This window comes from Suricata suricatta, chromosome 7 (genome assembly GCF_006229205.1).
Source record: "Suricata suricatta isolate VVHF042 chromosome 7, meerkat_22Aug2017_6uvM2_HiC, whole genome shotgun sequence".
NCBI classification, from domain to species: domain Eukaryota; kingdom Metazoa; phylum Chordata; class Mammalia; order Carnivora; family Herpestidae; genus Suricata; species Suricata suricatta.
The window spans coordinates 104,693,686-104,709,251 of record NC_043706.1 but is presented as its reverse complement, the minus strand read 5'-3'; the positions used below and the strand labels follow the sequence as shown (position 1 = coordinate 104,709,251).

The following is a 15,566-nucleotide window of genomic DNA, read 5'->3' as shown; positions in this document are numbered from 1 at the left end:
TCAAAGTTGCTGGTCACTCCAAAAGACTAACTCCTAACAGAATACAAGTTCTGAACTAATGTGTATTAATTAAGTATAACAAAACCAAGGATACCAGTTACTGCAAAATTCATGTAGGCACACTTAAAAGCCCATTCTAAGCATTTCTTCTAAGTGTCTCACATTAATTCCTAAAGCCTGTTTACAGTACTAAAATTCTATCATTCAAGCATCCATGATTACATTTCAGAAAAAAGAAAATCATTCATTTCAGCAATAGCATTACTGCTATATTCTAAAAAAGAGAAAAAAATCATAATTAACAATACCAGTATCCATAATAGGATACATGGGGGGGAAAAACACTTAGGGGAAAAAAAGTGTGCTTTACTTGCACAGCAGGAATTATAGAATGTAAACACCATATTGGCCCACACCACAAAATCCATGAGAAAGGCTCAAATTTGAACACTGTGTATGCATTATTTTCAAATCTGTGTTTGTGAGTTTATACTGCATCTGCTTGTACCAATATATGACAAATAAAACACACTCTTCCACACATGTACACATACAAGTGATTGTTAAATATTGAGCATGGCTTGCTTCCCTGACTCTAATTCAAAAAATGTTTAGTGACATCCCAACTATTTTAAAATGTTTACAGAAACCATTAAATGAATGTGAATAGTAGCTGAGGAATGATGAAAAAGTGATGGCAATAATATGTCACAAGTAGATGTAAAGGAAATAATGTACATATGACTGGCCGAGATTTGAAAATGCATGGGAAGTCTCTCTGTGGGCCTTGTCTGGACTTTTAATCAATACCAAGAATAACAAAGTATTACAAGTCCAGTGACACCTGGAGGGTGAGGCCTAGAAAGCTTACCTTCAAAGTGCAAATTTTAACAATGGAATGTATTAGCAGGGACATAAGGACAACCCTCTAATGTTCTCTTGATATAAAGAAACAAGATGTCCAGGAAGTTTTGTTTTTTTTTTTTTCCTGGTCAAAGTTATCTCAGTTTCATGGTAGAATAAAAAAAAGTACTTACTGAAAAATATCACTCACTCTTTCACATACACAGAATTATTCTTAAGGGTGTGTGGGGGGGAGAAAAAAACCCATAGCTATGTATCACCTAATGCAACTTATATTTAGAACTAAAGTTCTCTGAATCAACTACATTAAATACCAATATGTACCTCCCTTATCCCCTCCCTCTCCACCCACCTATCCCAAATACCCCCAATGAACCTAGGTATTCTAATGTCTTTGTGTTTTCTAAGCCTCATGACAAAGGCTGTTGAGTACCACCTCCACTGCAACAAAATGAACACCTAAGGTGCACTTTCTACAGCACCTTTTCTCCACAATTGAGCAGAATCTCAATACTCTCAAGCCTGGATCTAGATCTCCAGGTCATCAGGCCGAGGTCGGCTGCTGGCCCGGCTGCTGGCTCTGCTGGAAGGTCGCTGGTCCACAATGGCTAGTGGTTGCAATTCATGCCCAGTAGCTAGTTTTTTAGAATTCTGGTTGTCATCAGGGAAATCAAAAGGCTGTGCATGGGAGTTGGAGATGGTGCTTCCTGCCTGCCCCATTCGATTTTGTTCTGCACTGTAATTAGCCCAGTTTTGCTCGCTTGCTTGTTTGTTGTAATTGCGGCAGGAAGAATTGTTTCTGTCTCCAGTAACCAGCTTGTACCCAGGAGGAGACATGGGTGAGAGGGGAGCAGTTGGTGAGGAGCAGCCATTGAAATATGCGTATTTCGGAGATCCACATTCTTTGGAGGGGCTCAGAGGGCCAGTGGTAGCGTGGTAAGGATCGCTCTTCCCCTTCACGCGATCCTTAACACCCTTGAAGAAGACATAGAAGAGTTCGATGATGTTCAAGGCAAGAGACACCAAGGACACTACCAGCATGAAGATGATGAAGATGGTTTTCTCTGTGGGACGAGAGAGGAAGCAGTCTACCTGATGAGGGCAGGGGTCTCTTTTGCAAGTGTAAACGGCACTCAAGCTGAATCCATAGATGTACCACTGGATCAGCAAGAAGGCCACCTCAAAGACAGACTTGAAGAGGATGCTGATGATGTAGGTTCGCAGCAGGCCCCCTCGCATTTTCACCTTGCCGTGCTCTTCAATACCATACTTGAATTTCTTGATTTCAATCTGCTTTAAGTGCATCTCCACATTGACACCATCCGTTTGTGCAACTTTGAGTTCTTCCTCTTTCTTGTTCAGTTTCTCTTCTTTCCTCATCACATAGAACACGTGAGCCAGGTACAACAGTGTGGGAACAGACACAAATATGATCTGGAGGACCCAGAAGCGTACGTGAGAGATTGGGAAGGATTTATCATAGCAGACATTTTCACAACCAGGTTGCTGAGTGTTACAACGAAAGGCAGACTGCTCATCACCCCAGGCCGACTCAACTGCTGTCCCCAGTAGCAGGATTCGAAAAATGAAAAGAACAGACAGCCACACTTTCCCTCCAGCAGTGGAATAGGCTTGAACCTTGTCGAGGAGTTTGCCTAAGGCACTCCAGTCACCCATGTTGCCAGGGCCCCTCCTGAAAAGAAACAGAAAGACAACTAAATGATCATAGACTGCAAATTATTAGTTAAAAAAGGCATAATTATTTTCAGTCAATAGTCAAAATGTCATTAAAGGTCTCCTATCTTTCTAGCACTCTCCATGTCCCCCCTCCCCCAACCAAAATCACGCAAACTCTTCCTGTCCCATTTTCCACCTGCAAAGATGTCTCACAACTTTCTTGAAGGGAAGTCTTAGAAGTAACAGAGCTGATGTAGCTGGTAAATTGCAATCTTAACTGGCAAAGATATGTTACTTGCTCAACCCCTGCCCTACCATGTGACTTGAGAAACCGTCTATGCTAAGTGCCTCTGCTTATTTTATCCATCTGATAAATGACAACAGTCTTGCCAGATAGGCTTGTGTCTGGATATATATCCAAGCAAAATGCTGATGGATGGTATTTGAAAAGTATGAGTGTTTAAGAACTGAGGTAAGAACACCCATGAAAACATCTACACGCAACCTGTTTCCAAACCTTAATGCTATTATAGACCATTTTATTCCTAACTGTACTCTGAAATGTTTCACCTTGCTTTTTCAAGTATAATTTGTGTATACTCTGCATTCTGGTCATTTACACTTCTGTTTCTTCTTAAGCAGTGATTTATGTGGTCCAGAAGTCTGTCTTCTGCCCAGAGAAAAATATGTTGTACTAAAATACACACTGTGTCATTATATGCAGGACATTACTTTCAAAAAAGCAAAGACTAAATAAATGCACATCACATTTCAAGTAAAATGTTCAACTTGTCTCAATACTATTAAACCACTTTAAAGTGTTATCTCTAGCAAAAATGATTGGTTTTCATCTTTTGATTGCTGTATACGTTCAAGTTTACTCACCAGGCTTTGGACCCTCAGCTGATATACTAGATTTAACTTCCTATCAATACCTAGATATCTTAAGCCTAGGACTTCCCCATTGCTGGGAATGAGAAATAGATCCAACTCTGTAGAGATGACATAGATCCCAAAAGTTATTTATCTAACTTGATTTATATTTCTAATTGTCAATAGTTCATTTAACTGATGAAATTTGAGCTCTTAGGGTTATAGGAAATGTTCAACTATTAGTAGAGCCACAAGAAGACTTATGATTTCAAGGCCAAGGATTTCCAGTGCACCACACTGGTTTTAAAATTATAATAAAGCTGGATTAAGGCTAGAAATGTTTTCATACAATCTCAGCAAGGGCTGAACGCTGGGAAGAAATGAGTGACATGACATGTGACAGGCAGTCTAATTTTCACCAGAGTAGTAATTGGAGAGTTACAAAAGTAAGAAGTGCTCGAAGAGTATTTAATAATCAAAAACAAGCTAAGCAAAGTCTTTCCAGGAGCTTCATAATACATTTTAAATAGTGTAACTGAAAGTAGGATTATATAGGCCTAGAAATAGAAATATGTTCATTATCTGAATATAAAAGTTTCTCAACTGGTATTGAACTATGAGCCACTTTCTCCTTGTAGGAAGTTAATGAAATCCAAGGGAGTCTTCTTCCCCACCATGCAACATTACAGGGCCACTTAATGCCTGTACCTCCAGGTCAGAGGAAATGAAATGGAAATATGGCTTGGAACTGCCTGGATGCAACCAAGAAGAGATGGTGAATCCATAAAGGAAAACTATGTGCCAGCTAACTAAATTAGCAGTCGATGGGCATCTTTGATGGCAACCCAGAGTGCTGTAGGAAGAGGGGAAGGTGGGTGGGCTGGTCACAGAAGTAATGCTTTTCCAATGGTCATTAAAATGGGAGCTTCCCTTCTACTTTTGGAAGGGCCATTTAGATTCTGAAGTGACATGTTAGACAGTGAAGCTAATGTATGGAAAGAGCAGTCAAAAAAGAACAAAGGGAAAAAAAGAACAAAGGCGTACAAGGTTGACAAAGAGAGTTAAAGAGTCAAGCGGAGGCTCAAAGTGATAGGAGTAATTTAGCTTTGATGGACAGTTTAATGGTGAGACAACGTGTAAAAAAAAAAAAAAAAAAAAGGCCCTGCAATTTAGCAGAAAATACTGCACTGAAAATGAAGAAGTACAGTCAGTCCATGAGGGTCAAACAAACATAACAGAATTTTTGGAGCTATATCAGTAGATAGTTTCTATGTGATGATGTGTAAATTGGCCTTAATTCTGTTTGCAGAGAATTACAATATTTTGCCAGTGTCATCTGCTTTTGCTCAATACTCCAACTGCCGGCAGAAAGGAGGGGACCACAAAAACAATCAACCAGAAAATGATAAACTGTCTGCAAACATCTCATCATATTCACCCAAGATGGAGCTCAAGACAAACTTAACATGTTTAGATATTACCAGGCCCACTGAGAAGATGTCATTTGGGTCAGTGTTTCGTCATTATTCAAAGTAAAATATGATCATGTAGATGCTTGTGGCAATTAAGTACTAAGTTTCAGTACATCCTATAGAAAATAAAACTCAACTTTCATGTAATTCTGAGATTCCCCAAAACCACCCCATAGTGCAACAGTATGTGAATTGGGTCACTGGGCAGTTCACTAGGTAATAGTTCTTTATTAATACACCAGCAACTTAACTGCAAAGTTGTCTTTTCTTTAAGCACCCACGCAGTTGTAATTTGTATTAGTGAGTTATATGCTTTCATCTGAATAGGATGAATTATCCAATTGGACACCTAGTATCCTGTAACCTGTCATTACCACTAGCATAGAGACCATCAGATAATGTTTAATGTGATGGCTTACAATGCTTGTGATTTCAAGTTGTGCACTTTGTTGTGAGTCAAAAGTTCTGTCAACTAGTTGACCCTCTACCCCATTAGTATTTTCACTTTTCCAAATCTTAGTTGAAAAACTAGTATCATTTTTTAAATAAAGAATGGGCATAATTATGTTTACTGAATCCTTGGCATTGATTTACAGACTCTATACCTCATTCATATTTACCATCCCAAGACAGGTATGTCCCTTATGTGACAGAGGACAAAACACAGGAGCTGTGTGGACTTTATGTATACTCAGGCCTTCACCTCTACGTTCCCAAGCTGGGACTTTATATGTATAATAAGGTCTAGGTTAAAGAGTTATGCAAAATTCTCATTAGAAGCAAAAGCTTGACAGCAACTAGGTCACCCTTTGTGTCTTCTGTGTACTAAGTCAGGTCACAGGTTTTTCATTGCTCTTCATGGCCCTCGAGAGCAGAGGCCAAAAGCAGCCATGGGCATCCCGAGCATGACCTCTCCAAGGACCCCCTGGACCCTCTGCAGTGGTTCCGGAACCACTCCACAATCATTTGGTAGCATCTGTTAAAAACATACATTCCTGATACTCATCTGCCTGACTGAATCTGACTGGGGGTGGGGGTGGGGGGTCAGGGAGAGTGGAATGCAGGGAAATTAGAGGTGTTTTTTCTTTTTTAAAACAAATGCACCAGGTGATTCTGAAAAGTTTCAGGCCAGGAGGCAAACAATGGTGGTTCCTTGACATTTTTGGTGCTCTCTTGTTGAAAACTATTTAGGATTAGGGAAACGTTAGAAGACCAGAAAGGAACACAATATCTAAAAAGGCCAAAGGGGTGGTCCAGGGTGAGGAGCAGAGGCTCTTTGGGTATCTAGGAACTGAGCTCACCCTTCACCAAATTACCTTGTGTCACTCCACTTCCTTCAGATGCTTCCCAAGAGCACAAGGCTTCAAACACTTTATTAAAAATGAAAAGAAAGCTTCAACTTTAAATTACTTTTGACTGTCCCTTTTGCCAGGGCCTTAAAAACAAATCACCATGCCAAAGCTGTAGTCAAGTCGCTCCATGTCATTAATGCCCTAATAATCATTAGAAAAACTAGAAAAATATTTTATTTTCCACTTTAGAGAATTTCACCAGTGATAGCTGTAATGCGTTTAGAGTAGGGACTCAAGTTAAACAGGATTGTTAAGAACTAAAGTGAGACTTGCTATCGATCACCTTTTAATGACTGAAAGTAAGCACTTAAAGATGAAGGAAAAATAAAATCACAAAGGCTAAAAAATGTGTAAGAAAATGACTATTGAAGTGCCTGATAAAAATAATTTCAGTCTTATCTGGGGGAAAGGGTAATGCAGTGGGTGTGTTTAGTATACTAAAAGCAAAAAAATTTAAGCCCCTCAAGCTAAAATGTAAACCCTTCTAAGGTTTTTAACTTTTGTTAAGAACCCCTGTCCCTTGCAGTAAATGTCCTTGAGTGGACTCAGTTGTGACCATTCCTATAGTCACAACAACCAGATCTTCTTTGGTAATATTCATATCCACACATAATTAACATAACCCACATTCATACTGTCAGCAAATACTATCGGCTTTATCTTCCCCAAAAACCCAGACTCACAGGTTTCAGAGTCTCCCCACCACTTGGCCTGATCTCAGCCCCCATCACCTCCTCAGGTTTCAGGTCACTAGCTGAGTCACCCTGCTTGCCAAACTATTCTCCTCCAACAGCCAATCTTGGAAGAAAACCTAACAAGTTGATCTGCCTTGATCAGCTATGCTGTCTACGTGGTTCACTTAGTCGCATCTGTAGGTGTCCCTCTGGTCTCCCTTCCATCAGCCAGTCCTCCGGCCCTGTCCCTTCCTATTTCCCTTTGTCCTGTTTTTGTTTCTTTAATGGTCTTTAGTTCTACTTCACAGGTTTTATATACAATTACCTGTTTGTTTTTTGTCTCCCTCCAGGACAAGGGCTTATAAATGTCTGCTTTCTTCAATCAGAATGCAAGCTCCACTAGGGCAGATTGTCCACTGCAGTCTCTACAGGACCCAAAAAGGCACCAGGTTCCACTCACCAGTGTTGTTTACTACCTCTTTGGGATTCTCTTACATAGATCCCAAACTTCTGAAATCTCGAGACGAATTTTAAAAGGGACTTTCATAGTATTAAAAAAAATATTGTCAGCACCTCATATTATGCAGACATTAAATTTTCAAGTGCTAATTGCTAAAACAGAAAACTGCCTGTTGAAACAACATGCTTCAAGTGACGCCTGAGCAGGCAGTGAGGACTGGTGTAAGTAAAAAGGTTCCTTAACAAAGAGCTTCTTGAATATATTACACGACATCATAGTAATCTGGGATTCTTGCAGAGTTGCGTCAGGTATCAGAGATGTTTATTCAGTCTATTATGTTGTTACAGGTTAAGATTTTAAAACAAACTTGTGTTGTCATCCCCCAATTCTGCAGTATTCTCACTCTGTACACTACGCAGTTTAATTGTTGCCAAGAATAAATAACACCATAGTGTGTTGCATTACAAGAAATAGCCTGTTTAAACTGGTTTTATTTCAAGAATGACAAATCTTGAGGTAGGGCTGGGGCTCTGAAGGGGAAGAACAGCTGATATGAACCCTGGTTCTGTAGGCGGAGTGAATGCAGGCATTGATTGAATGATCTGAATCCGGTACCATGGCAAACATTCCCAGTTCATCAAATAACACAAAACCTTTGCTTTCTCCTATCTGGAGGATTAGCCTAACTCTGTGGTGTATCAAACCTATTCCATTTAAACATCTATCATGTTTAAAAAGGATACCATTGTATTTCCTCAGCTTTGATGTGTAGCATAGAACTGCGAAGTTTTCTTTGCAGGGGTGGGAGTAAAAGACTTTCTTGGTTCCCTCTTCACCACAAAGTCAACCTACATCAGCCTCCATAGAACAATGAGAAGAGATAGGGGTTGAGGAACTCCAAAGATAGTATGATACCTATCAAATAGAGATACCCCCCTCCCTTCAATAGCTACCACTCAACTCCCCCACTAACAGGAGTGCCTCATGGTCCCTTTAGGGATGCTAGAAGAAAAACCCTAAGCCAGAAGCTGCAGGCTGAAAGCCATGTTCTTCTATTCTGATACAACAGACCTTAAAAAAAATGTAATTTCTATTAGTTCTTCGTGTTCGCCTCCACTTACCTACAAATTGACTATTTTTATTGAACAGTCTGGTTATTCTGTCATCATGTAAACACACCATGAGGGTACTCAAGTGTATTGACTAAGAACAGTCTATTTTCTTCAGTGAGCACTGAATAAGATAACTCTTGCATTTGAAGCTTGTAGTAAGAGCTCAATGCAGTTTAGCTATTATTCTTTAAAAGATCTTTAGATATAGCTCATTTATTTTCTTATCTTGGAATATTTTCTTTAGCAAAATAGCAACTAGGAAACCATTAACATTTTCCTAATGATAATCAAAATTAGTTTTCAAGATGCTCGTGTAATGACTACAATAGTGCTATTTTAGCAATTCCATACAGATCTAGAAGAATTTACCCTTTATCAGCTGATAAGGGAAAAAAAACCCCATGAAGAATGTCTGCCTTGTCTTTGGTTCTCTTTGAAGGGAGAGATCATGAAAAGAGCCATATTCTATAGAATGTATCTGGCTGACAGAAGTTGCTTAAAAAAAAAAAAAAAAGCAAAACAACAAAAAAATCCCCCACATTCCATTTCTATAATTACTGTGAATTTCAAATTACTTAGAAAGTTAGGGAAATTTGAATATGGAGATTATGGAAATTTTTAAGGCTAAAGCCATTGATATACATCTCACCATGGTTTGTGTTTTCATTTTGGCAAAAAACAGTATGTACATACATAAATGGTGAATTTAGACAGGCACAGTGAAGAAGAATTCTAGGTAGTTATTACAAGGATCAAAAAAAAAAAAAACCCACACCACACAATTCACACAATTCACCTCTCATGAAGGAAAACCTTGGGATTTTTTTTTTTGTTTGAACGTGACTTACCTATATTGAGTACTGACCTTAATAATAAACATTAGATTTTTTCAGAGCTGAACTGGTATCTGTGGATAAGTTTCAACAATCTATTCAAACAACCTAGAATCTTGGAGGAAGTCAGAACAGGAAAGGTGGAGCAGAAGGTATTAATCACTGGTGACTTTCCTATCATTCCCTTCCCTCGGGTATCATATATAAAAGGCTCTGAGGCTTCAAACCAAGCTACACCTCTGGATATTATAACAGAAAGGAAGGAATGTACTGTATCATGAGTTTCCATTTTTCTCTAGGCAGGAATTGGAAACATCTAAGTAAGAAAATAACTTTCAATATCTGAAAACACACCCTTTTAGATGCTTTCTAGAGTATCTTTGGAACCTTGTTTCCCAGAGCCAGCAATGAAGGAATCAAACGGGGAAAGGCTGAGAAATCCAGTGGATGGGGCAGCTGTGGTGATAAACTTTAAAAGGCATTAGAAAAATGTGAAAGCTGTCTGAACTGTGAAGAAAGGAGCACAGCACTATCACTGCATTTTCCACACAAAAGACAGGTGACAGCTATGCCCAGCCTTTGGGAAGTACAAAGCATCGCACAGGTTGCCAGGACAGAATGTACTCCTGCCACTGGTATAATTTCCGGTCAGTTCGGCCTACCTAGAAAAATTAACTTCCAAGTTATTTTCTAACCAGTTTATTTCATTATTTGAGATGGAATTAATGAGATCTCTGCATTAGTACCGGATTTTATTTTCAACAATCCTATCAAAGTAAACATTAGCTTCTTTAAGAAATATCAATCTATTTTTTAAAAATTGCAACAGGGGCACTTGGTGATCAACTGTGCCCCAATTTTCGAGGGCGGGGGGTGAGATAAAGCATGTTTTTACTACGAACTTGGTTCCTGAAGCAAAAGAAATTAAACTCATTTCCAAATAAATCCAAATCTATTTTACCAACAATTTATAGGTCTCCTCTTTCTACCCCCACCTAGCACTTGTAGAGAGACACATACTCGCCTCAGGGCGAGGATGAGGATGAGGTTGGTCAAGGGGAGATTATGATAAACTTTATCAGAAATGCTCAGTAAACATTTGGATGCCTAAGTGGATTTGTGGGCAATCCGCTGCTCGGAACTCAAGGTTGGCGTTTCAGAATCCTGTACTGATTCGCCTCTGGACACGTCATTAGCTCTTTCCTCATTTCATTATCCACCCCCACCCCGTCCCATTCTTGGGAAGTTTCGAGAACTTGCAAGAATTACAAGTGCAGTATAAGCACGGTAATTCCCGAGGTACTCAAATTGCTTTACCAACGTTTACATAGGGTTCAACAAGCTTGAGAAGGAAAAAAAAAGGGGGGGGGAGAGGGAAGGGAAATTGGATTGACACGTTTAATTAAATTAATCGTGTTGCTCTTCTTTTACCATTTGGCACGCCGTCCATCTGCCCCCGCTCCTCTCCCCCCTCCCCTTCCTTTTCAGCGGCGGAACGCGGACCTGCGCTGGGTTTGGCTGGGAAGGATTTCAGGGAGACGTCTTAGCAAACCTCTCCAGACCCCGGAGCTCGGCAGCGCAGGAGCCCGGGGCGAGCCCGACAGATGCTAAGATGGCAGAGGCGCCCCGCGCCACCCCCCACCCCGCCCTGGCCTCCGCAGAAGCTTTCATTTTTATTTGCTTTTCGGCATTCGCCGGTGCAGATACTTCAAACTGTAGGGTCGCACCAAGAATTTAAACTAATTACTTTGGCCTGTGAAGTGTGAACAGACAAAATCCTTAGCAGGCACGAAAATGCATGGTTGCATTTCAGGCTAACAAAATGTGTGTTACCAATAGAGCATTTAAGGAACGGAACCCTTTAAAATAACAAATCAACGTAATCACTGCCTACTGGCAGCCCCCTAGCAGCTCCAACCCAAAGTCGCCCCAGAGCTCTGAAGTCTGTTACAGGTTCGGACCGGTGGAAGAGCGGCAGGAGTTAGGGGGGGAGGGGGCTGCTAGCTTCCTTTAAGGCGCTGTTTAAGAAATTTTGTTTCATATCCTTTATAGGAGTTTCAGTCTTAAGAGACAGTTTTGAAAATGCACCCTAGCATTCACTTTTTTCTAAAAGTCTCTTCCCTTTTAATGCTTTGTGAGTAACCCATTCAAGGGATTTTATCTGCTGAATCGCCAACGTGGTCGAGTAAAGAAGGTGGCTTCTCGTAGCGTCTCAAGTTTTTCCATAGTGGTTGCTAACATAAAGTAACTATTTACTGTTGTTTTAAAAACCTTAATATTGCAACTCTGATTTTTATATCTTTTTGTTTACTGAGGAAAATTCTAGGAAGGGACCACGTGGAAGTCAAGTAACCGCAAGGTCTTAACAAAGCACTTTGTTAAGAAGTTTGCTTGGCGAGGCTATAGAACATCAATCAAGATTTACATATGAAAAAGCACGGAGTGCAGAATTCTATAGCAAGCACGCTAAGCAAATTTGCACTTTGATTTTTGTGAAGTTGTCAGTCAAATCTCCCACCCAGGCCAACACCCCCCCCCCGCAAGTTACAAAGCACCTAGACTATTATCGACTCGAGAAAAAAAGAAAAATTATACTCTAAAATGAAAAACCAAATATCCAGTAAACTAGTGCTTTATACTAATTGGAAAAGCTTGAATCTTATTTTACCTGTTGCATTGTTAGAAACTTTTCAACAGTCAAGAAAATACATACTGAACGTTCAATTTTAAATTTAAAACTACAGAGACATTTTCAAGTTCACCATTCCATTTACAGTATCATATCAAAGCTCCATTTAATATTTCCAAACTTTAGAAAACTTTTACTTGTAGGAAAAAAAAAGAACAGGTAAAGTATTTTTTAAACTTACTCTTTCTCTTAAAAGAAGTGAAGTAGGCACGCCAAGTGATTGAACTCCTTGGAGGATGAAATGAAAAAGCAAGTTCAGGCACTCAGACCTGTCTATTTAAAGTTTAAAAGTCTGCTGCTGTTTCGTACTTTCTTCACTCCTTCCCCCTAATGAAAGAAAAGTGCTGATACCTCGTAAAAGCTTTTTTCTAATTGGAGCACAGAGCTTTTAAAAGTTTCAAGCCACTGACTCAACGAGGAGGAGGGGCTGAAGAAGGGGAGGGGCAGAGGAAAGGCGGGGAGGAGAGCGAGGGAAGGCCGGTGAACGTGGAAGGGCTGGGGAGAAAAGGCATTGAGAAGTAGCCAGGTTGAGATCAAGTTGTAGTTTAAATTTGCTGACCAGAAAAAATGGAAGAGCGTTAGAGGCGTGAATGCCACTACTTGTAGATAGCAATTACTGGTTTTAGTTAGTGCTTGTTTCACCAAAAGTCCAGGGATAATAAAAAAGTTCTCTATTTTATAATATTACAATCTTTTCTAAAATTATATGTATTGCATGTTTCGTGTTGCAGTAAATAAGAATGGTGGAACAGAGTATAGCCAGTGCAGACTTGTTTCTTATTGGTCAAGGTGTGTGAAGTTAAAGGTGGGTGTGAGTTATGTGATGATCTAATTCCTTTCCTCTTAAGTGGGGACAATTAACAAAGGAAATGGTGGGATGGGAGAGAGACATTGCAAAAATGAATATACATGGTGGTATTCCCATCCCAAATCTACCTTCCAACCCCCCCAACGGCTTTGAATTTTCACTCTTTCCTTCAGTTTAGCGAAAACTAATAACAGTATTATATATAAAATGCTTTGACTGAAATTGTGGTATCTGACCTCTAACAGATCTGTGAGGAACTGAAAATTTATAGTATCTCAGTCCAATTCATGGGAACGCATTAAAAATAAATATCTTTTGTAGTGAAATGTCAGGATTTTTTAAAAAATGAAGTACTCATATAGTAAGTTCTCATTAAATGGGTCCTGAAATTATGGACCCTCCTGGTGACCATCTCCCTCTTCAAAACCACTGTAGAGTTTTCTGCCCAATGGCAGTAAAGCTGTGGGTATAATTGTTGTGTATGTGCATATAGTTTTTATGTGACTTTCCTCCACTTCCATGGCCGCCTCTCTTTGGCACTCTGCATTACTATTTATAATAACCTGAGTCATGTTGCCTCATTCTTAGAGTGGGTAGCTCCTTTGAGGACTCCCCAAATGCCATACCACAGGACTGTGGTAGGACAGTTCCCCATAAACAGGCTTCAGTGATGCTCCTGAGGTTGGGCAGGGAAATCTCTTGGCCATTATTTTCTGGAAACAAAGCAAATTCATCCAGCCTTGATATTCCTTACTTTTTCTCAGTAACACAAATACCAGGAAAACAGAGATGGGAAATATATCTTTTAAAATTTACTTTTGAGAGACACAGAGACAGTGTGAGCAGGGGAGGATCAGAGAGAGAGAGAGAGGGAGATACAGAATCTGAAGCAGGCTCCAGGCTCTGAGCTAGCTGTGAGCACAGAGCCCAACGCGGGGCTCCAACCCACGAACTGTGAGATCATGACCTGAGCCGAAGCCAGACACTTAACCGACTGAGCCACCCAGGCACCCCGGGAAATAGTTCTTGACAGATACCTTTCCCTAAATATTCTTTCATTAAAATGATTATAAAACACCTTTTGAAATGTTGTCGTTTAAGACACTACTTTGCTCTCATTTGCTGGGGCTATACTATTCCAAGGGTACATTTTCTTTAAATAAAGATGGGAAATAAAGAAGTTGAAATCTAACTTTCTTGTCTCCAAGTTCAGCAACCCATGATTATTGTTTTGATCTTGTATTTATATTGATTGTCCTTTCCTTCCAATGAGCCTAGTGTGTTGTCCTTACTAAAAATTATTTTATTCAATTCAAAACACATTAATGAAAATGTGACTTATTCTCTGTATATAAGAAAATCTTTTCTTCTTTTTAAAAAAATTTTTTTAATGTTTTATTTATTTTTGATACAGAGAAAGACAGAGCATGAGGGGGGAGGGGCAGAGAGAAGGAGACACAGAACCAGAAGCAGACTCCAGACTCTGAGCTGTCAGCACAGAGCCTGATGCGGGGCTCAAACCCACGAACATGAGATCTGACCTGAGCCGAAGCCAGAGGCTTAACCAACTGAGCCACCCAGGCGCCCTGAAAATCTTTTCTTCTTTAAAAAAAGAATTCTATGCTTCATTTAGTTTATATAACTATGTGTTTTACTTTAGTGAAATTATTTATCCAGTGCAATTATTACTGAATTTGTCCATCTTCTTTTTAAAATGTATTAAAATGCTAATTCAGAATTAGTTGCCTGATTAAAAAATTACGATTATTTTATAAGAGGGTTTTTTTAATGAAAAATTGTGGTTTTTTTCAATTATGTTTTGTTAGGTGTATAAAAGAATATTGATGTCTAAGTATTCTGCTACCTTTTCTTTTGAGTCTATACCTTTATGACCAACTTGAAATAAGACTAAAGTACTTCTTTATACCAAATTAAGTTATTCATGGATATCACTTGAACCATTTTCTAAGCCAAAGGGATTAGCTAAAGAATTAACCAGTAATTAAATATTCTCTTAACATATGGAATATACTGTATCTCTTATCTCTAAAATTATTTTCATGTGATCCTTCATAAAAGACACGGTATGTGATTTTCTTTTCTTTTGGAATAATTCTACCAAAATGTGATCCAATAAGTAAAAATGCTCGAGGGGTGTTGCGTTACTATGGATGGCTTCCCTGTGAGAACACTAACAACATAGTTTTCTCTCATGAACACCTACCAGCTTCTCCAAAGCATAATAGGTAGTAACTCCTGTTATGCTTCATACCCTAGCAGTGCTGATGAGTTACATTTTGACCAGTAATGTACTTTTAAAGAGAATCTCACTTTGCTGAATGTAGAATCTCATCTCAATTGAAATGTTTCGTAAAAATTGTGAGACAGATTTTTTAAAATATGTTTTTTTCAAATTCTTAGGAATACTAATGTGATTTCATTAATATAAACACTGACTTCCCAGTACCAGAGCTTCTGAGGTTGCCAGGTCTTATCGATGCAGAATGGATGCACTTTGATTTGCTAGCAGGCAATACTGCTCTGGAGGGATAAAAGGCAGTCATTTATGGCTCCTACCATCTGCATGGCTTCTTTAGGGCCCACCATGGGCCAGGCCTTAGAGTCTGCTATGTTGCCATGTGTGTTGAAAAATGCACATTATTGGCACAGTGGAGAGTAGACTCTTTTTCAGAAATGTGAGAAGGATTTCTTGATATGGGAGCCAACTGCATTTTTGGATTTTTATCTTTGT

The 15,566-nt window shown here is 39.4% G+C and overlaps 1 protein-coding gene across 1 annotated transcript; it reads right to left on the bottom strand.

Moving 5' to 3' along the window:
* Positions 1 to 281: 281 nt before the first annotated feature.
* GJA1 (gap junction protein alpha 1) lies at positions 282 to 12,366 on the bottom strand. The gene is made up of 2 exons (XM_029945304.1): positions 12,188 to 12,366; positions 282 to 2,557 (listed from the first exon to the last, which is right to left on the bottom strand). Exon 2 carries the CDS (start codon positions 2,539 to 2,541, stop codon positions 1,393 to 1,395), a length of 1,149 nt encoding a protein of 382 aa, XP_029801164.1. The 5' UTR covers positions 2,542 to 2,557; positions 12,188 to 12,366; the 3' UTR covers positions 282 to 1,392.
* Between the last annotated feature and the right edge of the window lie 3,200 nt (positions 12,367 to 15,566).

What these genes read in the sequence shown, in the direction of transcription:
- GJA1 (XM_029945304.1), bottom strand. Translation starts at nt 2,541, where the DNA reads ATGGGTGACTGGAGTGCCTTAGGCAAACTCCTCGACAAGGTTCAAGCC.